At 39.9% G+C, this 25,113-nt stretch overlaps 1 protein-coding gene and 1 long non-coding RNA gene across 12 annotated transcripts in view; one reads left to right on the plus strand and one right to left on the minus strand.

Annotated features, from left to right (window-relative positions):
* Window positions 1-25,113, minus strand: part of ANKS1B (ankyrin repeat and sterile alpha motif domain containing 1B) — a 414,822-nt gene that overhangs the window by 28,508 nt on the left and 361,201 nt on the right. For 9 of the 11 annotated variants that reach the window (XM_051784790.1, XM_051784789.1, XM_051784786.1 and 6 more), the window contains 3 exons: window positions 22,106-22,213; window positions 16,615-16,794; window positions 3,961-4,035 (listed from right to left, as the gene is read on the minus strand). In XM_051784790.1, the coding sequence (XP_051640750.1) occupies window positions 3,961-4,035; window positions 16,615-16,794; window positions 22,106-22,213 (363 nt within the window). The remainder of the gene's footprint in view (window positions 1-3,960; window positions 4,036-16,614; window positions 16,795-22,105; window positions 22,214-25,113) is intronic. The other 2 variants (XM_051784788.1, XM_051784791.1) reach the window with 2 other exon arrangements.
* Window positions 4,031-14,599, plus strand: LOC127469922 (uncharacterized). The gene is made up of 2 exons (XR_007904123.1): window positions 4,031-5,832; window positions 8,137-14,599. It is a non-coding gene; the product is annotated as an uncharacterized LOC127469922 (long non-coding RNA).

Here is a 25,113-nt window from a genome sequence, read left to right on the forward strand (position 1 = left end):
CTTCTTCCCCTGCTCATTTTCTCTCAAACTATTTAATGCTTTCCTATATGATTATTTCAATTTGGGTTACACTACTACTTTCTTTACCTGCACTTATCTCTGCATATTTTCTATCCATGTCATATTGTTAAAATATGTATTGAAGAAGGTAAGGAATTATCATCAGTATTTCACACAGAATATGGCTGGAAGCTCAGACTTTTATAGCAAAAAGAAGTTATGCATCAAAAACACACGAAAAAAATCTTACCGAAGACATTCAAAGTCTGGCAAACTATCACATCTTACTAATTAAATCAGGACAGAGTAAACAAAACAAGTACATCATTTTCATGTGTCACAAAATAACAAAATGACACGCATTTGCACAGCTCTGCAATGAAAAGCAATAGATAAATCTAGAAACATCAACATTACCCTGCCAATATGGTAACATCAAGCAAGTCGAACCTAGTTACTGTTTACACCATTAGCACATCTACCAATTACACAGTAGTGTAATTTCTGTCTTGCCCAGTTAAGTTGCCTATATGCCATGGGTATGACTTCAGCCTTAGATTTTGAAAAGAAAGCAGCAGAAGCAATTGCTCCAATTTTTCGCATGTACAAAAACCTTCTATCATATTTAATCTGAAGTGGGAGGTTGATTTCTTTAAGAAGCAGTTCTCCTTATAAAATAAGGTTTCCATCATATTACAATGGGCAAGGATCTGCATCCTTGTTATTAGTGGAGTCTGTCTTTGACAACAAGAGAAGATGGATTGCACCCATCACAAATCCTCACAGCGTGCTCGGCTGTCTCTTATGAACTGTTCAAGGCCACAGCTAACAGACCACTTGAAATAGTCCTTTTTTTTTTCCCTAATAAAGATACACTCCTGCATGTTCTGTGTAAGGAAGCAGAGCTTGGGAGGTCATCATGGCTAGGCTTCACAAACGAAGATTTGGGAAAGGCTCTATCCACATTTGTTACAAGTACGCTGGTGGCTAATAAGGCCAATACCAGATAGACGTGCCTGTTTGCAAAAGGCACAGCAGAAAGACTCCTTAGGTGGTATATTCTGCTTGGGAGATAGATCTATCCATTTAGCAAAAGGCTACTATGATGGAACACGAGTAAATTTAGGACAGAAAAGCTACAAAAGTACATCTTTTGACCACTGGTCTCTTCACTAAGGAAGCACGGGGATGGCTGTGCCATGTTCTACTGAACAAGTGACAGGGGGTAGTGCTCCGAACCCTCCTGTTGCACTGCTCAGCAGGTGGCTTCCCCACATGCAGAAAAGGGACAGTATGGACAAATTAAGCAGGGAGTAAGGAGTAAGTAAGGAATAAAATGAGTACATAATTCTACAGTTTGTCTCCCTTTTGCACAGATAGTATGGAAAGCATGGAGAAATGCATTTCTTCTGTCGGTTAATAAAAGGGCAGTAAAAGAGGAACAGTGATAACCTCTTGTTTTGGTTCAATTTTATAAAGGAAAAAATAATCACGAGGAAATGAGAAATAATCTTCAACTAGGCTAATAAAACTAGTGTATGAGACACTTGGAGAGGCACTGTGTGGAGACCACTTGTTTGTATCCATTAATTGCTCTATAATCATCCTAGTACCCACTCCTTTTAAATTAGACAAAACCGAATTGCCAAGATTTCCATACTTTTCTCTAGGATGTTCTAAACAGGCAATAGAGCTGAGGTTAGAGGAATGCAGGGATACAGGATTTCTGCTGTTCCCGACAGACCACTGCACCTGGAGAGCTTTCATGTATTTCAGCATGTCTTGTAGAGGGAGTAGCTACTAAGAAAAGTTGCATAAAATTAAACATCACAGGTATAGATTTTTTTTTCAGGGAAGAAAAGCTTTTAAACAAGATTTAGACAGCTGAATACATTAAAAAAACTGTGTCTAAAAACCTCAACAGAAAGAAAGGGAGCTCCTCAGCTGACTGAGTCTAGTCAGATTCTGAAATTCTGAGATTTAGGATGTCATGATGGCAGTTGACTTCAGGCAAAATACAAAATAGGACCATCTTCGACCTAGAGAAGACTTGAAACAACAAGGCTCAAGTCTGGGATAGAAAAATATAAATTACTAGTAGTCCTAACTCCAAGGAATTGATGTGGAACAATTCATGGGTGATGTATTGAGATTCAGATCCTTCACCTAATACACTTTCAAGCAGTACAGAAATGTTCAGAAATTGCCATGCAAGACCAACTATAATGTTTGATTTATATTTTAAAAATAGATATGCTAGGATAAGGATTTTCTGGTTTGAATATTTAATTTGCAATTATAAGAAATAATCAAACATTTAAGCTTATGTATTTTTTATCACACAATATACAGATGGAGATTTTTATCTCTCTGATGAAGTAGAAAGGCAAGAGATAATTTATTCCTCATCTAACTTTACAGCTCATCAGACAGCTGTGCAATTTATCACATGGTTTTTGCTGTATTGCTTGTGTTTCAGTATTCTAACGTCCCCTTGCCTTTAACCAGCACCTTTCCTCTCTTTGGCCTCTCCCAACTTGAAAAAGAATATTTTTTGCTCCACATTTGCAGATAAAGAATTTATAATCAGAAAATGGTCTCAAGTCAGGTGCCAGAGTGGTAAGGATTCAATCCTTTTACAGGGACAACCTTAAAGACCAATATCTTGTGCTCTTGCAGTGCTTTCTAACCCTGAAAATCAGCAGATGTGCTTTACAAAGGGTCAGATGCTTGATGTCAAATGAGCTACAGAGGTAGATCACAACTATTAAATATTTTTGGTTTTTTTACAGTCGTTGCACATTTTCCTATCTCATCCCATTTTCTGAGAAGCATATTTGACTCATATTGAAGGCACCTGGATGCAGAGGTAGTCACAGATAAGAAGTAACCTCAGTACAATTTTATAAAATCTAACACCTCCCTCGTCTTTTTATAAAAATGTCAAGTTAAAACCCCTCCATGCTTCAAGGAAGAAAAAACCAAAAAAGTCCGAGTTTGAGTGGTTTGAATGTAGTTATTTTTAACAAGAACCATATCTTATAACTTTTCACCTGTTTTTTTCATGCCTGGTTATGGTAACATGCATTAGTCACCATGACAACAACAAATTGGAGCACGCATGGATACAACACTTCTGGCTGAAAAATTAATAATTTTCTCCCTGTAAAAATTTTAAATGCTCTGCAGACCAGTCAAATCCTCATTGTTTCCTTATGTTTTAATTCCTAGACTGGGAGGAATTTTTTAAGCTCTTTATATTTTTGGCTCTTGAAATAATGGGAACAGGTTTATGGTGTACTTAGATTTTAAAAACTTCTAAAGCTTGGTAGCCAAAACGTTCCCTCTTTGGCAGAAATGTTCCAAGGAGGCATGGCAAAAATCAGGAGAAATCTACAGCTCCTCTGAAATACTCTGCTGAACAACAGGTTGTCATCCTTACCACACTGCAATATGGATCACCAGGATCACATGCACAGCCTTTGTGACTGTCACAGAAGTGATAAAAACTCAGGGCACCATCAGCATTACCTCTAATTCCCCCAAAGGTGACTCTGTAAACACAGCGTGTACCTCAGCTGGGCAAAGCCTATGGGCTGACACAGAAAGGGCAGCACAACACACCGTGGGGGTGAAACTGTGCAAACCGAGCTGTTTACACGGTTTCCCGCTTTGGAAAAGCGAGTGAACGAAAACATCAGGAACAGAAGTCAAAGCTCCCCCCGAGCACGACTGCTGCTGGCAACGCCCCCACGTCCTGTATGTGTGTACACCATACAGCCAACATACGCTAACCACATGGCACGACACACGGATGTGCGCACACGTAATCCCCAAGGAGGGCAGACAAGTTACGAACTTTTGTTACCATTCCAGCGACATGACACCCGTAGATAACACCAAGGCAACAGACTGTACATCCAAAGAATGACAACATAGCCATTTATTACTGTATCTTACATTATGAACCTGATGAATCGATGAGAAAGGATATCCTGCATTCTGGTTGGTCCAGATCTCACAGACCGAAGACTGCTAATATAAACAGAAAACTGTATCTCATCTTGTAAATATTAATGCACTGCAACTGCCAAAAGGCAAGAATAATTATAGAAAAGGCTTGCAATAATATTAAAGAAGGAAGTAAAATAGCTGTTAAATGTAATTTTATTTATTTGCTGACAAAATATTTTTGGACTGGCTGGAAAGACGCATAGCTTATTCAGAGACTCTAGAAGAGGTTTCAGACTGTGAGTACAAGAAAACAATTTAGTCAGAAATGCTTGTGAGATAAAGTTATGCAGGCATTAACAGAAAACACAGAGAGCAGAAGAAATACTGGTTACTTTCAGGTTTTGGCAGGGAAGAAGTTTGAAGTCAACATCCTGATTAAGTTTTGAGACTTAAATCTCTCTCTGTTGGAGACTTTCACAGGTAGAGGAAGGGAAAAATCTGGCAAGACAATCAACAGAAAAAATATGTTTTCTCTGTAACAATTACCAGAAAAGAATGCATTGCAATCAAGTGAAGCAGCTGCCCACCATCTCCTTCCAACAACAAGTCCTTTGCATTCAAAGATACAGATAATATTACCTTTGGTACTGACCATGACCCCAAAGCATAAATGAAAGGTTTCAGTCTACCTTCTACATTATTGTACAGAGTCTGTAATAGCAAAGCAAAGTCAGCATACTGTAGCATCTCTAGCAAAAGCAACAGGCAAGCACAGCATTCAACCAGCATCTTTTATATATTTCCTTGTTTGGACACTCATCAAGAAAGCATCTGTGGCACCTCAGCAAACGCTAAGATAACATTTTACAGTAGCCAGGCAACTAAAACAAAGCATCAGACGTAGAATCTGCCCACGCTATCTTCAGCAGGCAGCAACAAAAAGCAATCAACAGACATGAAAAATGCAACTGCAGTATCCAGAATAGATAGCAATTAATATATAAGTAATTTAACAACAGCAGGAATGTGCATTGCTGGTTCTTGTCAGCAGCGGCAGCAGGAATCTAGCACCAATGCTCAAAACAACCCAAAAAAGTGCAACTCTTCTTAAAACATGGCTTTTGCTCTTACCTTTTGTAGTCGGCAACCTGGCTGCCTGGTTAGTGACAGACTAGGTTATCACTTCTGGTTACTGCCAGGGAAGCCTGGCATCCTCTGGACTGACTACAAAGCACTGCCAGACAGACTGGTGGCTGCCTAATGTTGTTAATAGTCCCTTATTTCCTTCATGATCTGAAATGCATGAGCACAAATCCCTTCCTCCAGCTTTAGTGATTGTTAAACTTTCATGTATCTGGTTAATTTCACCTCCCTCATCTTGCTTTTGAAGTTATTTGCTTCTCCTTTGTGAGGTGCAGGGCTCTACATTTTGATAGCATTAGATAATAAAAACTTTGATTTTTGCTCAGTCTTCTTCCCCATCTTCTGCAACTTGCTACAAAACAGTCCTCCTCCACGTGATGAACAAATAGTCTCAGTGCAAGGTCACCAGCAAACACTGCTGCAGCTACTTCTGCTGTGCCATCATTAGAACAGTGCACTAGTTGGTACTAATGACATTTTTTTGTGTATGTCAAGCAAACTGACTTCTGGATGCTCTGGCCATGCTCATTGCTGGGATGCCTACCTTTGTTTGCCTAGGGACGAGAAGATTCCTGAATAGGAATCCATGGCAGAAGCTTGTGCCCCCACTTTTTAAGAGAAGAGTAAAGAGAAGGCATTTCCATGCCAGATGAAGCATACTCAAGCATCTGGTAATCAAGAAGACTTATTGCAGTGCTATTTGGACACACTCACTGAGGTCCTGAAAGCAGCAAGGTAAGGCAGCAGGGTACTGTATGTTGGCAGATGTTTAATCTCTTCCCAGCACTGGCACGGAGTTGCCATGATGCCATCACATTGTGCAGCTGCTTCTCACCATCTTGATATTCCTAAGACGAAAGTGTGTCCTTAAATCCTGCCCCTCTCAAGGCCTTGACTTTAAGGGTTGGTGTGGGGCCTCAGCCAGCTCAGCCATGAGCTGGAGCAGCAGCGGCGTGCGGGGTCTCCCAGCAGAGCTGCCATAGCAGTCCTGCCGTGCTGCGGCACCTAAAGCTACAAATACATCGGGTACATCTGTCGGCTGCCTGGGTGCTAACTCAGGGACAGGTAACACAGCACTGTAGGAAGTGTGGGCACAGCCTTTAAGTTGCCCCATTTAAAAAGAGGGCAGACAATAAATTTTTTTTACACGTGCCAATAGTACCCATCCTGCCTCTCCCTCCCCAGCTCATCTTCTCCTAGATGAAGACACAGAGGTTAGGGCACTTTCCCCAGGAACTGAGAACTCTTGATTTCATGCCCTTCTCTGACTGAGGGGACTCACACCTATGTATTTCACCTTTCTCTTTCACAGGTTAAAACAGTTGTAGAAGGTAGGCTGTCTTCAACCCCTTTTATAAATGGCAGGAAGTCCTTCTAATTAATTCTTTAGGGAAAGAAGAGTGCCCAAGATGTTTGGAAGCACTCACATATGAGAGACAAGTTTTGGGTCCAGGTCTCTGCTTCAAGAACTGTGCAAATGAACTACCCCCATCAGACAGACCTACCCCCAGAACTAAAGGTTTTGAGGATCTAGGCTTAAGCTAAATCATCTTTAAATACCGGTGACTTGATTTATTAAACCAACAATAAATTGAACAGACCAGCAGAAACAGAATTTCCCACGAGTGTATGAATGCCCAGTCTGAAGGGCAGCAGTGCAAAACTCATGACTCTGTTTTGTACTCATTATTGTTTGAATGACTGAGGTACTGTAATGCAGTACAGAAGGAACATTAATTTTATGGATGGTAACAAATTCAAATTCAGAAATCAACCTTTTCCTTGCACCATTGTAAAAATATTTGGCATTTACTACATACATATTTTATATCTTCAAAGTGCTTAAAATTTTTAATGAATTATGAAATCCCCAGGAGAAGTACTCAAAGTTACATATCCCTGTGCTGAAGAAGAAAGAACCAAGGAAAGGAAAAAGGTTAAGTGAGTATCTGAGGCCAGAAACTTGGCAGTAGGAGGAATAATGGAGATTAGGCTTCAAACACTCACAATTTTCAGCTCCCAAAACATATGCTCTCAAAAAACAGGTAAAAAATTCAATCTGTGCATACATTTCTACCACAACAAACACAAATACACTTGGGCACCTAATACCACTGACACAAAGGTTATGTGAAAAAGAGTTTAACAAAGAATATTTTCCTAAGTAATATGGTAAAGATGAGCAAAGAAATAGCATCTGCTATTGTCTGATTAGTATCGAACATGCCATTATCTTAATACTTCTCAAAAGATAAATGCTTACAAGTAACATCACAACAAGACTCTGCCATCATACCATTTTTGTGGTGTCCCTTGCATAAGAGATTTCCCCATCTGGTCATGGCGGGACATGACTCTGACAGGCAAGATGGGCAAAGGAAGGGAGAAAGTCTCACAAAGTGAATAGAGTTATCCAAGCAGAACTTTAGGCTTCCTCCCCATAGACAAGGAAAACTTGGTTGGTAATCTCAAGAAAGAAAGAAACCATAAGATTGTTCATAGAAATTATATGCTTTCTAAGGAGAGGAGGAACAGGAGCTGCGTGGAAGGAGTCCAGAAGTATTCATTACAGCTCAGTGAATTTCACTCGATGGCACTTTAGGAGATGTCAAGGATTTACCTAAATTAGGAGCAATTATCCTTGAAAGTCATAGAAAATACTGAAAGGACCAAAGAAGGGCTAAAAGAATATTTAAGATGTGTTAGAAGGAAGACTCAGAAACTTATATGCAGCCCAACTGCAGGGACCAGCAAGTGACTAGAAACTGTTTCAAAATTCAGCCACCATCCCCCAATTCTCATGACCTTCTGCCATTACTCCTGGCCATCTGAAAGAAACACTCAGAAATATATGTATGCATGCACGTATATTTACATCTATGCATCCATTATCGAGAATAACAAAGAAAAAGTGTAATATTGCCTGCCATGTGTTACCAAGACAGCTTCTACGAGCCAAGAAAAATTCAAGATGTTTATAATGAGGTTCCTCAGTATGAATCATCTCAGATCAAATTTTCTTCTTTGTTGGAAAACTAGCCAATTAAATCAGCGGCATCAAGGAGAAGTACTGCAAGACTTGGACACTGATGCAACAACATATGAACAACTCCCATACACAAACTTAGCCTGAATCAAATGCAGTGGTTGCACAAGAAGTTGAAATTCACCTTTTGAGAATAATTATTGGTATTTAAGCACAAATGGACTGGAATATGCCAAGGCAATCTGCAAGGACCTGCTCCATGCTGTGGCCTGGAGGAGTGCCAAGGCTAAGGAGGATCCAGAAGTGAGGGACTTTTCAGAATGTGGTAAGAACTGAAAATGGATCTAATGAACTACAGAAAGTCAGATAAAATTACGTAGGATTACATACAGATATAAAATAGCAAACAAATTAGCAGAGTGATTTAGGTTGCAACAGGACAAAAAAGATCTGAAAGTTTCAGTATACCTCAAATTAGATAAGGTCAGTCTTTAAAAAGAAAAAGGAAATAAATCACAAGATAATTCATGCTGTAAGGGAGCTCAGGAAATCTCCATTCCAACTCCAGCTCAAGGCAGGAGAAGCTGTGAGATGGGACCAGATTGCTCGGGGCTTCATCCAGTCAAGTCTTGAAAACCATCGAGGACAGAGATTGGGCAGACTCTGTGAGCAACTTGTTCCCCTGCTTGCCTGTCTGCATTGGGAGGAAATTTCTCTTGGCATCCAGTCAGCGTCTCTCCACTTTCAGTTTTAGTACCCAAAGCCACCTCTTCTCCAGCCAGCCCTGGGTGTCCAGCCTCTCCTGGGAGGGCAACTTTTTCAGCTCCCGACCATCTTGGTGGTCCTTTGCTGAATTTCCCTCTCCTAAATAAAAAAACCCAGGTATTCAATAAAAGTAGCCATATGGGGCAGCCACCAGTGAGGTCTCACATGGGGTGGCATCCAGTTTTAGCCACTGCAGTGTAAGGAGGGAGTCCAGGAGAGAGTGACAACAACAAACAGAAGTCTAGAAAACACCAGGGCGTGGCTCTGGTTAGGAAAATGTAGGCACCAATGGTTTATTCAGCCCTGCGCTAGTCTGAGTAGAGGTTGTTGGTGACTCCTGATCTGCTGCCTTTTCCACCTCTCCTCAGCAAGGTTGCCCTCTCACACTTCCACATGGCAGTGATGGTGCACAGGGAGAAGAGGAGCTGCCGAATGCAACCTCTGGGCTTATTCCCCCGCTGCCTCCTCCTCTGTGTCTCACCACAGGACCCAGCCTCAGAAAATTGCTCCCATCTCCCAGTGCTGCAGCTCCAGTGAGGCACAAGGAAGGAGAGAGAGAAACAGCAGCAAACCCCACTCCCCTGATGCACATAATCTAACTCGCTAACTATAATTCAGTCTAGCTCCAGAAATGAGGATAATTTTGGATTAAATCCCAGAAAAATCAGTCTTGGTATGGCGAACAAACTTTTAAGGTGCAACAGCTGAAAGAAACAAATGAAACTTGGATCAATGGGGTCTGGCCACTTTTGTAACCGTAACTCCAAAAGTTTTAGGACCAGAGGAGAGCAGTTGTGCCATCTAAATAGATGCTGCTTCCCTGAATGTTCCCAAGGCTCTGGGGAGAGCTTGCCTTATCAGCAGGAATAACTGCAAATCCTCCTTCAAAAACAAGATCTTGAGAGATGGAGAGTGAAATTTGTACTTCTTTTAGAGAAACAGAAACTCAAAATACCACTTCTTATTAGAGGAGTCACATGTTTTGCATTGGTATATTTCTTTTGCTTCTCCTGAAAATGCTTCACATGAAAATTTCTGGAAAATCACCACCCTCTTTGGACTGGTTCTCTTGCAGGCAGGCAGTGCATGACAGGCGTGAGCAGCAACACCACACTCCAAGTCAGTGCCCCCAGTGAGGTTTCACAAGAAGGTGCATGCCATGGCCAGCACACCCAGGGAAGGAGGGGACTGACCCAGGGCCACAGCAAGCCTGCAGACTGTCCTCTCCTGTCTGTGTCAGGGTGAGAAGCAAAGCCTCTTCCTGCGCTAGGTCCACACAGAGCCATGGTTTCCACTTACTTCTCTGATGAGAAAAGTCTCATCACAGAGGTACGCTTCTCTCTCACCCGGCCAACACCCTCCTTCACACAATAGCCATCTTTTCCTTAGGCAGTTGATCTCAACCGATTTTGATCAAGCAGACCAGGAGCTGGACTCCTGCTAGGGAGGACAGACCGAGGGCCTTCAGTATGTCAGGTGTGCCACAGCCTCTTAACTTTGCACAGAGGATATAAACTTCTGGACAAACACCAGGGAAGATTATGAGACTTTAATCCCTGAACATTAGGTACACGTATCTATATTTTTGCCAACACTCCCCCTCAAACAACAAAAACAGAAGAGCACCCCAAACTCTAAGAACAGCTTTTTTCTAGGAGCTCAAAAATTTAAATGTTAGATATTAAACTTCAGTTTTCATACAACCTTTTCAATGTAGAGCCTCTAGTTCACAATATTGAGTGTGAAAAACAGTAAATTAATTAAGAACATCTGTCCTCCTCTTGATGTAGCATTTATGGCTTTAGTTTGGATCATTAATACTGAATATAGAAGCAGTTTCCTTAACTCCATATGCTGAAGCAGCATGTAGGTATAATCCACATGACATGACTTCAGTTCCTAAATGTTAGCTTCTGTAACATTCATGAAAAAATTCTATCTTTCTAGTCAAGCAGAAATTAGGTAGATTTTTTTATAATGTCTTTATCAGTTTACCTGTCCATTGCCCAGAGAAGTAGTGGATGCCCCATCCATGGAAGTGTTCAAGGCTAAGTTGGACGGGGGCTCTGAGCAATTTGGTCTAGTGGAAGGTGTCCCTGCCCATGGCAGGGGTGTTGGAACTAGATGATCTTCAAGGTCCCCTCCAACCCAGTTGTGGTTCTATGATTCTATGAAATACACAATACTGAAAATTTGCTGAAATTTACAGCTCAAGATACAGCTGTCTATGGCATTAACATCTATGGGAATTAACATTATGGGCTAGCAACATCTATACCATACAATTGATTCAGTTGAGCATTTTTCTTTTGAAGTTAAATTCAAGGTCATCGCAGTTCAGTCATCTTTCCATATTGAACAAAAAGCACCTAAAACATGAACCATAGAGCATTTTATTGGGATTTTACATATTTGTTTCTAAAATAGCTGCCTATTTATCCTCACAACATCCACTATTTTATGCTTTTAAAAAAAATGCAAATAAGAAATCTTAGAATTAAAAAGACAATTAATCTAGACAACGATATTTTTGTATTTATTGCTTCGTAAATCAACTAGTAAAGAATTCTGTTATCTGAAGAGTAATTTCAACCACTGATAAAAACCATACTTCATTGCTGCTTAGATAATCTCATTTTACACAACGGTATTCTCTTGGGCATGTTTTCCTTCATTCAAAATAATCATTAAATCCTTCCAAAGCAAAGAAGGAGACAGAAAAACAAACAGGAAACAAGTAAATAAAAAAATTTCACACTGTGATTAAAAGTTACAAAACTAAAGGTGAGTTCTTTATTTTCAGCTCCTTCAAACTTTCCGTGTCACCTTACTCAACCTGAAACATCCCTATATTTCAGTTTTCTTAGCTGTAAAATGGAAAACATGATTTTAAACCACACAGTCCCACAGTGCACTGGAAATACAAATGCATTAGTATCTGTGAAGTATTTGGAAGATATTATTGAGCTGAAGGTATTACTTCAGAAAGAAGCAACATTATTTCAAAATTTTAATATAAATCTGCCCTTACTAATTGTTCTTTGTTTTTATTACACTTTTCCTCTACTGTAGATAGAGGATCTATTGTACTAAATCCATTTAAATGATTGTTCCCTGTGTATCAATCCTAACCCGGCAATGAATTATTATATCTTACAAAATAACGTTAAATGCAGAATCCCAACAATCAGGATAGCTTTACTTCAAACTAAAACTTACTATGCAGTCATTACAGTGACATTACACAAGCTATCTTGTGTTTTAAGGAAAAAAAAAGGGGGAAAAATAAAAAGAGCCCTCAGACCATGGGACCAAAGAATCCAGAAAGGCTTTCAAAATCAAGTCTGAGTTCAGCATCTCTGTGAAAGAACTTCTCCTGCCTGTGAACAATTTTTCCAACCCCCTGAGACCTTAAAAGATCTCTTCCTTCCATCAAAGCCCACTGCGGTGCTCCCCATACGGGCCACAACTCAGAGGCAGACACTGGCTGAAGCTTTCCCCAGAACCCTAGAGGCACTTGCCCACTGCCTCCCAAAATGACAGACCTCTTCCCTCTCGAGGTGCACTGCAGGTTCAGCACCATGGGGACAGTGCATCAGCATCACGGCGATGCCTGTCCCAGCTCATCTTCTGTGTGGGCAGGGTGCTTCCCACACCTCCCTGCCTGCCTGCCACGGGAAAGGTGGTTTCGACCCTTGGTCCTGGCTAGGGGCAGGGTGTAGTGCTCTGAACATCAGGGCAAGAGGTCTTATGGACCATGGTGGCTAAAAGCACCATATGTCACTGGCTGGCGCAATAAATAGTCACAGCCTTGGGGCTGGCAGTCTGGAATATGCTTGCAGCTAGTACCTAAAGCTTCTCTGCTGCCTAGAGAATTGCAAATCCTAAGGATGTGACATTTTAACTGGTGTATTTTAATGAACTTAGCTATGATTCCTTTCAATCTCAAAGTTCTTCCCTGTAAATCATTTCAGGGGTGAATGAAGAGCCTCTTCAATGGAACTCCTCCTATTGATTTTGGTTCCAAAGAACTCAGGATTGGTCTGTATGATTTAATTTCTATTTTAAAGGTTTAGGCAATCTTAAGAACAACCTCAGTTGTTTTAAATCACATTAATTTGATCATACTAACCTACAGTTTGCAGGCTCAGAATTCAACATCCACAGTCAATGATGACTCAGACTACTCATTCCTTTCTGCTTTTTTTTCCTCCTTTTTTTTTTTTTTTTCGAAAATAAGCCATCTCACAATCTTCTGTGTTACTATTTTGGCAGTTGTGATTTATACAACCAGATATCAAAGACTTTCAAAGTTGGATGACCAACTGGAGGGTTGGATGACCAAATCTATTCCAGTGGAGAATCTAAATTGGTTAGACCCATTGTTTATATCAGGATTTTCCCCTCTTAGGTCACGAACAGTCTGCTAGGGAACTGCAAATGAAGGTACAATGCTGGCCTTGAGACAAAACCACCCACATGAAGTAAATTTAAATCAGTGCTTCCTCCAGGAAACAAAGTGTTGTATTACTTACAATCAGATCTGATTATGGTTTAGGGAACTCTTTAAACCCATCTAGCAGATCAAAGGAAAACAGATTTAAACTGCCGTGCTCGTTGTTTAACAAACACTGGTTGATTGATGCAAAGATCAACATGCTTGATGGCTCCTAGTAAAAGTTTAGTGAAAACACAGGTCATACTAAAGACGGAAACATCCAATCTCACCATTTCATCAAAATATCTTCAGATTTTAGATTTTAAATTGAGGCTAAAAATAGCTTTATTCTAACATTTTTGAAATAAAATCAAGTTCATGAAAGCTATACAATGAATAAGGTCTCAACACTGTTGGCCTCTCTCTTTGAGGCCATAAAAACACCCACTAATCTCATCACCAAGAACACATCAAAACCACATTCACAGCATCACAGCATACAAGACATCTTTATGCATGTTTATGTACTATAGCATCCAGTAAACATGCAGATCCACACAGCAGCATGCAAACAGCCTAGCAAAGAGAGGGTTAAGACAAAGAATATCCTCAAAGCAATTCCAATAATTCCTCTAGATCACAGTGTTTGTGAGAAGTATTCTAGCTGGAAAGCAGGCCTCGTATCAGTTCAGAAGTTGTTGATCTGACACAAGCCAAAGGAACTGGCAAACTGCAAGGAGAAAGTTGCTAGATAAAAAAACCCAAAACAAAATAAAACAAATAAACAAACACACGGAGCAGAAGGCTCATGTTAAGAACCAGCTGGATCTCTTGTACTTTCTAGAAACAATTATTTTACCTTTTAATTTCAAGGGGGCTTTGGGGGAAAAGACTGAAGGAAATATAGTTCATTTTAGCAAAGCACATATTGCAAAAAATAAATTTAAGAATCTATTTTTGGGCTTGAATGGTTGAAGAAATCCCTGATTAGCCTCTTAATGGGGTGAGTCCAATTTATTGAGAATGATCACCAGAGGGAGTCATTGACTTTCCCGTTAAAGTCAAAGGGAATTTTACATACTTCAGGAATGCAGAATTTGGGGGCAGAGCTGAGAAAGACTTCAAACAGACTAGAGTTCAGGGACTAACACAAGCCACTGTTTTATGGATTTAATCTGAATCCATTTTCCCTTTTGGAGTCCCAAAGGATGACTGATATATTCCATGGTTAAGGTTAGACAGAAGGCACTGACGTCTTTAATTCAGTGGGTACACAGTCTCACAAAAAAACAAACAAAGAAAAAAAAAACCAACCCGCCCCCCCCCCCCCCCAAAAAACCAAACCAAAACCAAAACCAAAACAAATCCCAGTACTTGATTGGTTTTACAGCAATTTGGACTGGTGCAAATAATAACTTCTCAATTTTCTCTTTGGACATGCAACATATCACAGTTCTTCTGAAAATGCAGTATTTAACAGCACAGAGAAAATCTCCAGGTATCATATATGAGAGTATGTCATACCTCTTGGTAATATCAGGACCTCAAACAGTAAAAGAAAAGAGTAAAATGGAGACAGAAAGAATTGTTAGCATGAGGTCTTTGTGTTGTTGTGGTTTGTTTGACTTTTTTGTCTTCAATATTAGTGACTAAAAGAGGAAGTGAGAATAGGGATTTGTGAATGAAGTAATAAAATGAACTAAGTAGATGAACCAGTCTACTCAGCCATGAGCAAGCATGCATTTTATGCTCAAACACCTAAATTTCATAACCTTCAAAGAAATATTTTCATGTTAAGAATTCGGCTTTTCTTTGCTGGACTTCAGCTCAACCTTGTTCTTGCCACAGAAGCCCAGCAGACTTTGGTTTGGAAACAAGCTCATTCACTCAGCAACTTTCTCCTTAATTCTGTACAATAAAATTATATAGCAGAAAATTAGGAGATTAAGAAAAGACAAGGCAACAGGCCCACCCAAACAAATGCAATTTCACCTCTCTAGAAACGTTCTCTGAACAAATGGAATTCAATTTGTTTCTGTGTTCCCAGGTAATGGCAGCACCTTGTTTTCTTTGTTTATTTAATTACTTCTTGTTCATGCAATTAGCTGACAGACTGCAGCCTTTTGTTCATTATAACACAATTATTTGCATAGCTGTTTCCATTTTGAGCTTGAATTTTGGACAGAAGCTCTATTTTGGACTGTGGCAGGTAGAGCCACTGTTGGGAAGCCTCATGCAGGGCAGCACGCAGCAACCTGCTCCTTCATGGAGTGAGTCGCTCCAGGAGCTGCCCTGGCCGCCCATCTGCTTCTGACAGCAAATCAAAGCCCTGTTCCCAACATACAAATTAAGACCTGGCTGTCTGTCATCATAGGTACCACCAGAAACCAGCTGAGTTCATTCTAAAGCATTTTCACCAACAGGCTGCCCATGCATAATTTTCTGCCCCTTAGATTGGATATTAGGAAAAACTTCCTCACTGAAATGGTGGTAGGCATTGGAATGAGCTGTGCAGGGGAGTGGTGGAATCATCATCCCTGGAGGTGTTAAAAAAACATGTAGGTGTGATCCTTGGGGACACGGTTTAGTGATGAACATGGCAGTGCTAGGTTAATGGTTGGAGCTGATGACCTTCAGGGTCTTTTTCATCCTAAATGGTTCTATGATTCTAAAGTATCACTCCGGTCAATATATACATTAATTTAAAAATATCAGTACTCTTTCAGAGATTGGATGAAGAAAATTTAGAGGTGGAGACTATTTTAGGTTTTCTTTCATGAACAGTTTAACATCCAGTTCAGTCTATTGCTGTTGTGATGCTCAAATGAGTTTTTGCACCATTAAATCTTTTTTTAAACACTCAAGATATATCTCCAGATCACAGTTTTGCAGAATGCTGACCCTCTCCATTAATAAATGCAGCAATCACCACCCTCCAAGTCCTCTAAGTTTCTGCCAGGGAACTGACATCACCTTATTTTTATCTAGGTTGCTCAGAAGTTGAGGAATCTGCACCTTCTTACAGGAACAAGAGGCAGAGTCAACGCAGGGGGAAGACTGTATGCTCTGCTGCTCAGAAGCCACCTTCATCTCAGACTCCAGGCACCTAAAGCCCCCCAAAACTCCACCTCTCAGGAGAAATTATACACCAACATGCCAACTTACACTATTTGAAGTACAGAGAGTTGGAACAGACAGCTTGAAAAAATTGTCAACCTTTGTCATTTACAATTCAAACTTCATATAGGACCCACTGCTCTGCTCAGGGTTAGTTCTGTAACCAAATGCAGCAAGGCTCAGCCTTTTAACAGCATTGCTTTAGTCCTACCTGTGCCATCTGCCTCTCCAGCTTTGACCGGGGAATATCATCAAAATAGTTTTCATTTCTTCTTCTCCTTGCATCGCCCTGCATGATAATGTGGGGAACGTCCAGGGAGCCACCAGTAGTGAAAGTGCTTTGGCTAAGTGATGGAGACAACTGAGGAGGAGTGTGGTTACCGCTGGGTTCCTGGACAGAGAAATAAAATGCAGCATAAGAACAGCATATTACTGTCTTCAAACCACACATTTAAAAGTGTATTTGAATGGTTCACACTAAAAAAAATAAGGAACAATTCCTGCAGTAGAGGTTACTGTGGATGAACTTTTGAGATTTGCTACCTAAAGTGCTGAGCACATGTGGAAGGAAAAATAATTCACTATTTACACGAACTAGTGGCAATCTTCCTCTCCAAAACCTCCTTGTGTTATATATACTTCCTTCTAGGACTGCTGGAGAGATAAAACAGTGAATTACTTCTTGTCAAGGCCCAAATAAAGCCATGATTTAGGACTAGCTATTTGTAAGATGAAATACGTTCTCACTACTGAGCAGCCACTCTGAGCAGTGAAAGTGATTTGAAAGTGATTTGAACTCTAGCAACATCTCTTGCTGGAAAAAAAGAAATGCATGTTCATTTACACAGTATAGATACTTTGTTGCAATTTTTATAGGTTTTGCAGAACATCCATTTGAACTCCAAGTACCAGATATCAGACACAAGCTAAGTAACAATTCCTAGAACACATGAAAGCATCAGAGCACAAATATTTTACTGGTCTTTTCTTGTTATCTGTGATGAACCTTGTATCAGTCAGTGTACAAATACCATACTCAATTGATACATAAACTCTATCTAATAAATAGGTAAAGGGGTCCTCCTGATCATCCATTTTACCAGAATCTGCTACCACACCGCTCATTTGTAGCCACCATTCGTATGTTTGGAAACACTAATTCTCATGCACATCACATCACTTGTTCAAACACCAACTACAAACATCAGTGCCCAGCTCTACTGTTCAACACTCTTGGAGGTCCATCAGAAGGAGCAGAGACCTACAGCCTACTGGCCAGACAGTCTGCATCTGTACCATCCCAGTGTGGGCAGTAAAACACTGCCATAGCAACCGAATGGGAAAACGTTCCCCTCTCATGATGTAGGTTGCTGGGCTCAATTTATCTGACACAAGAGATTTCTCTGATAGTAAGTTCTTTGGAGGCAGAATGTACCCAGGAGCATGTTTGCACAGTGCAGACTTTCTCTAAATCACCTGTTGCTGTAATACTCTATTTCAATACTTAGCAACAAGAAGGGACCTGAAAATATTAGAGGAAGCAAAAACCTGCACCAGTGTGCATGGAGGGTAAAAAGTTCTGCCTTTTTATTTAAAGGGAGAATTAAATTGGATGATTCATGCATGATTGGGTTGAAGCAAACCCAGTTCTGAAAAGCATCAAGATACTTTACTCGATGCTGTTAAGAAATAAGAGCTGGTGTAAGAAATCAGAGAGTAATAATCTCTTCCAAATGGAAAGGAAAGGGACTCAAGTCATAGTAACACCTGATGTTAACATTTGAAGTGTAGGAGTCTATGTGACATTATTCCTTGCAATCACAGTAATGGATGAGTATTTTTCGTTTTGGCTCTAGTCAACCAACAAGAAAAAATATAGGGAAATATAGTTAAGCAATTTTTAATTACCTTGGATTTTTTTTTAAATTCTCTAGCTTTCCTATGATTTGAGACAAGCACTTGACATTTCCCAGGGCAAAGAAAAGAGTGTTTTCCTCTTAGGAATAGTCTTTTTCCCTCCTTCACAAAAATCCACCTACAGTCAGCCCAGTTACAAGCTTCTAAAAAGCTGTAGTCTGCACATGCTCAGGTTTGGTGGAGCATAATCTCTAAAACCTACCCTCTCTGGGCCTGACAAATGGTGCACAGACCTCTGCCCCGAAAATAACCTGAGTACAGGGGCACCAAACAAGATCCTCTTTACTGACTGCTACCTGCTGCTTCAGATAGGTAGGTAACCCCTCTCTGCTCTGAATCACAATTCACACACTATCATTAGACTGATAGGGCTGTCAGTGCATCAAAGAGACAGATGACCATGCAATGAACATGTAGATTCCAGCTCTCATCGAGCTTTTCATATTTTATCAAATTGCATGTAAAGAGGAAGTTCACTCTGAGATCTATATTGGAAGATTGCTGGCAAGGCAATGCAGACAAGAAATACCAAGTCAAGAAATACAAGAATTATCATGCCTTTGCATTCTGGAACAGCATGTAATTATATGATTTTATGCTATTTTCTCACAGTCGTCCTTCACAGCACAGATGGATCCTCAACTGTGCAGCATATTGTCATATACTCAGCACCATGTTATCATTAGTTATTGTGTAGTCAGTATCTTATTCTCACCTTGTTTCATGGCCCATAACCCCTTTCCTAAACTCTATTCACATCCTGCTCTAAAGATAGGATGATTAATACTGTCATATTCATGATGCTCATAACTGCTTTATAAATGTCAATCAATTAATTTTCACCATGCCCCTGTGACTTCTGGCATTTTATAATCACCACTTCTGTGTGGGTGACATGAGCTACACAAAGTTTAAAAAGTATCAGTCACCTCGGATGACCAATTAGAATGTTTATTCCTGATTTTCCAAGTGCTCGTATTCCAAAATCCGCTGCTTTGTTGATGTAATTTGTAGCACTGTGTGCTCAGCACTAGCACAAACCAGACTCCAGTCAAATATGCAGAATGTTGGTAACATACAATTAGTGACTGTTTATGAGGCAATTAACTAAATAACTTAACAAGCATTATCCAAGGCTTTTGTGGCAAAAGCAGATGTAAATCTGTATTTTCATAGGTACAGCTATTCCTTTAATCATGAGCCTCTCTCCCATTCTTCCTTCATTCCTCATCCTCACTCCATACCCACCTTCTCATCTCCTTAACAAACCTGCAGACCAAGCATGGACACCCTTGCAGGTGCTACCACGGCCTCAGTACCATGATACTGTTAGTCACCAGGTATTCATACCGTGTTTCTACTTGGCTGTGAATGCAAGGATCTATGACCTGAAGGGATGTCTGACCATATATTTCACTTTCAAAATCTGTTTCATGCCCACCTGTCAGTCCTGCCAGTCCTGCCAGTCATATAAACCTGGAAAAACAAAGGTTAGGGCTGGAAGGGAGCTTAAGAGATCCTTCCTCAAGCTGCCTGGGAATACCTCATGTCCCACAGATGTTTGCCTAACCAGTTCCCAAAAACTGGAATTCTCTCTGGTGAATTAATTCTTGTGTTATACTGTCATTACTATTGTAACACTTTTCCAAATTTTCTGCCTAAATTGATGGTCCTTCACTTTAAATTCCAGCCTCCAGTGCTGACTGGGTGCAGACAGGCTTCCATGAATAATATGGAAACTGCTTCTGTAATTAAAGATTATCATGCACTCGAAGAAGCACAACAAGATTACACAGGTAAACTGAGATCCAGCAATTACTATACTTCTGAATATATAACTTTGAATCAAAATAACTTTTCCTTAGTACACAATTATTGTGAGAATAACAGATTTTGTAGATATTTTTAATGCTTTTTTGCTTTTCCTCAATATTTAACCTTTTCCTTTGAAATATTTTAAAGGCTAATACAAAAAAACAGTCAAAAAAGATGAAGCATTAGCATTGCTTAAGTTGAGCTTGGGACCTTAAAAGTAGACGCTTTAAATAACAAACTACCTCTCCTACTGATCTAGAGCAGCCTGATCTAGTGGAAAGTGTCCCTGCCCATGGTAAAGAGGGTTGAAACCACATGATATTTAAGATCCCTTCCAATTCAAACCATTCTATGATTCTAAATAAATCAATCTTCTAGCAGCAGCAGACAGTTAATTTAAATCAGTTTTCAAGCTACAAATTATTGCACAGTACAAACTAAACACTATTACTTTCTTTTGTGTAAAATGGCATAGAAGCAGTTGATGGAAAAAACCCTTTATTCCAAATGCATGTCCTCCTCTTTAGGATTCTCTGTGAAGTCTCTAGTACCAAGAGGTGATAAATGACATTTAGCACTGGCCCGCATCAGTAGCTCTAGCTGTGGCGCAGCAGATACTTTTTATCACTTTGACTACAGATGGAGGACATCCAGTTTTCTCTTCAGAATTAACTGAGAATATACAGTCCTGACCAAGAATGTGGGCCGTGGAAACTTTCCCACCCGCTGAAGAGGAATAGATTCTCCAGTTCAGAGTACTGAAGGCATTGAGAAAAAAGTGTGCCTTTCGATATATTTCTCTTTCCTTGGAGTGTTTTAACACCTGTCATGCATCAGGAATCATTCACATAATACATAGAAAATAAAGTACAAGAAAAACATTTACATGTATGTGCAATGTGCCTTAAAGCACATTATAGACTTGTCAGACCTTTTTCAATATGGCATTAGGAATAGGTTGAATTAAGGGGTGGGATCTAAAACGCCTGTAAGGGGCATCTGAGAATAAGCAGGGTGAAAATCGGCTGGTCACAGAAATTTTAAATGCACTTGAAAATAAGCCCTCATTCTGTCTTTCTGTATTTTTCTTTACACCAGAAAATTTAACTTGGGAGCACTGACACTCTGACATTTTTAAATTTAATCCTAAATGAGATTTCAGTCAGAAATGCTGCCTCATAAAAATAATCAGATCCAATCAAATGCAAAAGGTGTGACCTAAAATATCAAAATAAAAAGTGTTGCTATGAACTCCCTTGGAGAGAACGCAGTAGGAATTGGTCATCAGACCACAACTTGATAAGAGTAGCAGACAGCAAGTAAGCAAAGGCATTGGATTGGAGAAACTGAGTGAAGGTGGTGTAATGAGAAGAGATTAAATGTGGTCAAGTGTGGAAAAACCCCAGGGACATCGCAACAACATTTCTGAAAGAGGGAATACAAATGAAAATTAAAAACATGATGAAACTTTTGATATACAGAAACATCTTAATGGCATTTATATCAACAATTTCAAGAGGTTCTCCTTAAAGACAGCCTAAAGCATTCGTCTGAAAAGTAAGTGCGAGCCTTCAAAAACATAAAAGGAAAATGGTAACTCTCCTTCAGCAGTATCGATCAGCTGGGTTGTGCAGGGATTCCTGAGGGCAAATGTAGATGTGCAGCTTGTACACACCTGGTTCTGAGCTAGTTTCCTGAGCAAAGATAAGCTGGTACTTCTAAGATACTATTTATCCTAAGGCAGACATCTGAAACAGGTCAGATGAATCACCCTGCAAAAAATGTCAGTTTATCTCTGCTGGCTATATGGGGAGATGTGACTGAGCAGGTCAGTCTAAGATGTCCCTACTGTACACCACTGAAGTGAGGTAAATTGAACCCCACTGAAAGCAGCCATTGTTTTCATGTGAATGTTATGAAATGCTTACTGACTTATTGAGAAATGCAAACAAATTTTCACGGGGACCTACCCTGAGGGTTATTGACCGAGGTGGTTTCTGAGGAGGATCTTCGTGAAGCCTGTCTCCCAAAGATGCCAGAACGCGCTTCCGGTGGCCAATCAAGCTAATTTTTAAGACCTGAAATAATATCAAAAATATCTCATTAAAAAAACACATGGCAATAATTAAATAAAGATCCATTCAGAGTGAAGCCATTTTCTCTTTAAACTTTTAAACAAGTTAGTCCTCTAGACAGGCTGAGCAGACAGAGAGTGTGAGGCAAACAATCAGCAGAGAAAATGAGAGGTGAGATCAAACAGAGAAAAAATGCCATAAAATGAAGGAAGAAACTAGAGCAGGTACAGATGTGGAAGACTGAAAAAACCAGACTAAAAAATGAGTAAAGAGGAGACAAAAATGAAGAGAAGGTAGCAGAGTAGGAAGAAAAAAAAGGAAAGGGGACAAGGAGACTGGAGAAGGAAATGTAGAAGAGCAGGCAAACAGTGAGTGATGAGGATTAAAGTGATTCATCGGATGGATGAGGAAGAGTGAAAGGAATGCTTAGAGGGGGACAGAAGGGAAAAAAGAAATCATACAATGGATAAATGTTATCACTTCTAAATCTATTCATTATGCTTTTCACAGGTAATCTCCAAACATCACATGCAGTTTGCATTATGGTGGAGAATCATCCTTGTGTAAGAGACACAGGATGGACAAACTTTGTCTTGAAGTTTTATTACTTTTATCAGATGCAATGAAAAAAACATGTTGCACACAAACATGTCCACCAGTGGATATGTTCAAATATCTCATGCTTGTCCAAACTCCAAGAATGCTGCCAAAAAGGTTGTTCCAAATTTTCTGCAACTATTCCCCATCTGCATTTCTCTGTGTCCCTGCCACATACAAAACCATCATCACTCTCAGGAAAACAGGGAAAAGAGAAGCAGTGAGTTGAAAACTTTACACATTAGTGGGGAAAAAAAAAAATCATATTTCAATGCTATTCTTTAATGGCTACAATGGCTGTAGTGTAAAGAGTGTAAAGCAGCCCTAATTGTAGCAGCAAGCCTCTGCTCTGCAAACAGAAGTGTCCTTACGTAACTTCCAGACTGTATATGTGGTTTTATACACCAGAGCTGCCTCCATTCCCTCTCAGAAAACAGTACTTCCCACTATATTTAGGACCACTGTGTGTCAACACTCTTCAGTCGAGAGGAAGTTCTTGCTCAACCTAGAAAAAGTAATAGTCCCCAAAAAAAACCTGAAAATGCTGTATCTTAAGTGAACAACTACTTCAGCTTAAGCAGCAGCACTAAGAGCTACCATTCACAAGAACAAACAAAACCCAAATCCCAGCACCTCGCCTACTACATCTCTTAGATCCAGTATCTCACAACACACAGTCATTTTATTCTAGTATCCATCACTATGCATCCATTATCCTGTCAATCCATGGGCATGTGAATTTGTCCACATTTCCTCTTTTTGAGGTCTTTGTGCTGTTTGATACTGTTAAACATGAGTATCATCTTGTTTACCCATATCTACAAAGTGATGGGCTATGACATGAAGAAGATGGAGGCCTTCCTCCGAGAGGCAGCTTACAGGGGTGTTGCAGACCCTGCAGCTCAGCAGCAGACCCAAGCTGCAGTCCCACAAACCACCCTGTTATGTGATACTCTTTCAGCCTAAATCTAGAGAAGTACGAGTGAAGCTGAGATAATGCAGCACACACAGAAATGCCTGAGGCATGCAGGAGACTTAGTTATGTATTCAGTTTACATTGAGTGTTAAACAGAAGGGTGCACAGTTTGTCTCCATATTTAACCATATGAAACACGTGCATGAACTACAGCTGCTTTAAGCATTAGTCAAGTAATGCACTTCAGTGAACTTGCTTCTTTCATAATGCTTCCCCATCAACAAGATCATTTATCCAGAGATTTTTAAGCCAAGCTACAGTTCTTGGGTTGTTTCAAGGTCCTCAGCACTCTGACTGTCTTATTAGCTATATCAAACCACACAAAGCAATTCTCTTTGACTTCACAGAGCTGTTGAAGAACAGGAGAGAAAAGGACATGAGTCATAAGAGATCAGTAGACAGGTCTAAATGGCTAAATTATTTCAAAAACTGTGCTCAATTTGAAAGTAAAACAGATCTTTAAACACCATATGCACTGCTAAGCTTACTCCACTTTTTGTTTTCCCAATATAATGGTGGCCACCCCAAATCTGAAGTGAGAGGGATTTAATGATACAACCTACAGAAACATATGATCCTCAGTCAACAGGCAGCTGCATCACAGTCTCGTCTGGAGCACACAGTCCACTAACTGAAGACAGTTGTATTCTTCTGGAAATGACTCCCTAGCAATTTTCTTACTTGGAAAACCTGTTACTTAACTTACAAATGTAAAACACTGTTTTGTGAAACACTTCTATATTTGAGTTATAAGAGTTTAACAAACATCCTAAAACTCTGGAAACTTGTTCTGTGATGGATTATCTTTGACAGTATTTATCAAAAATGTCCAATATCACAAATTTAGGTCAACAGCGTGGAATGGTACAGCTGCCTAAAGCAATACCTTAGAAATACCCTAATGCTGTGTTTTAGGTAACCATTAAAAGTCATGCACTTACATAGCCCACAAGTCAGCTTCCCATGAATAATTTGTATATACCAGGTAACACTGAACACAGTAACACTGAATAGGGACAGTCAGTACGATACACCTAAGAGCTATGCAGTGAAGCATTTTGTCAAATGGACTGTAGGTTACTTAGTATACAACAAAGAAATGAGTTTTGCAGCGTTGCTGTAGGAATCAGCAACATGGCATGAAACTGTTCAGAGTACCTTAAGGTCATCCATGGCCTGTTATTTCCTTACTGGGACAAAAGAAAAAAAAAAGCATGTACATGACATACTTCTTTCCACACTGACAGCAGGATACCTGAGACAAAAATGATACAACTTAATCTCGTATATTTGATTATATTTGATGCTGTAACACAATTAAAGGAGAACG

This window comes from Manacus candei, unplaced genomic scaffold (assembly GCF_025592945.1).
Source record: "Manacus candei isolate 608988 ecotype Guabito, Panama unplaced genomic scaffold, ASM2559294v1 h1tg000018l, whole genome shotgun sequence".
In the NCBI taxonomy this organism is placed as follows: Eukaryota; Metazoa; Chordata; class Aves; order Passeriformes; family Pipridae; genus Manacus; species Manacus candei.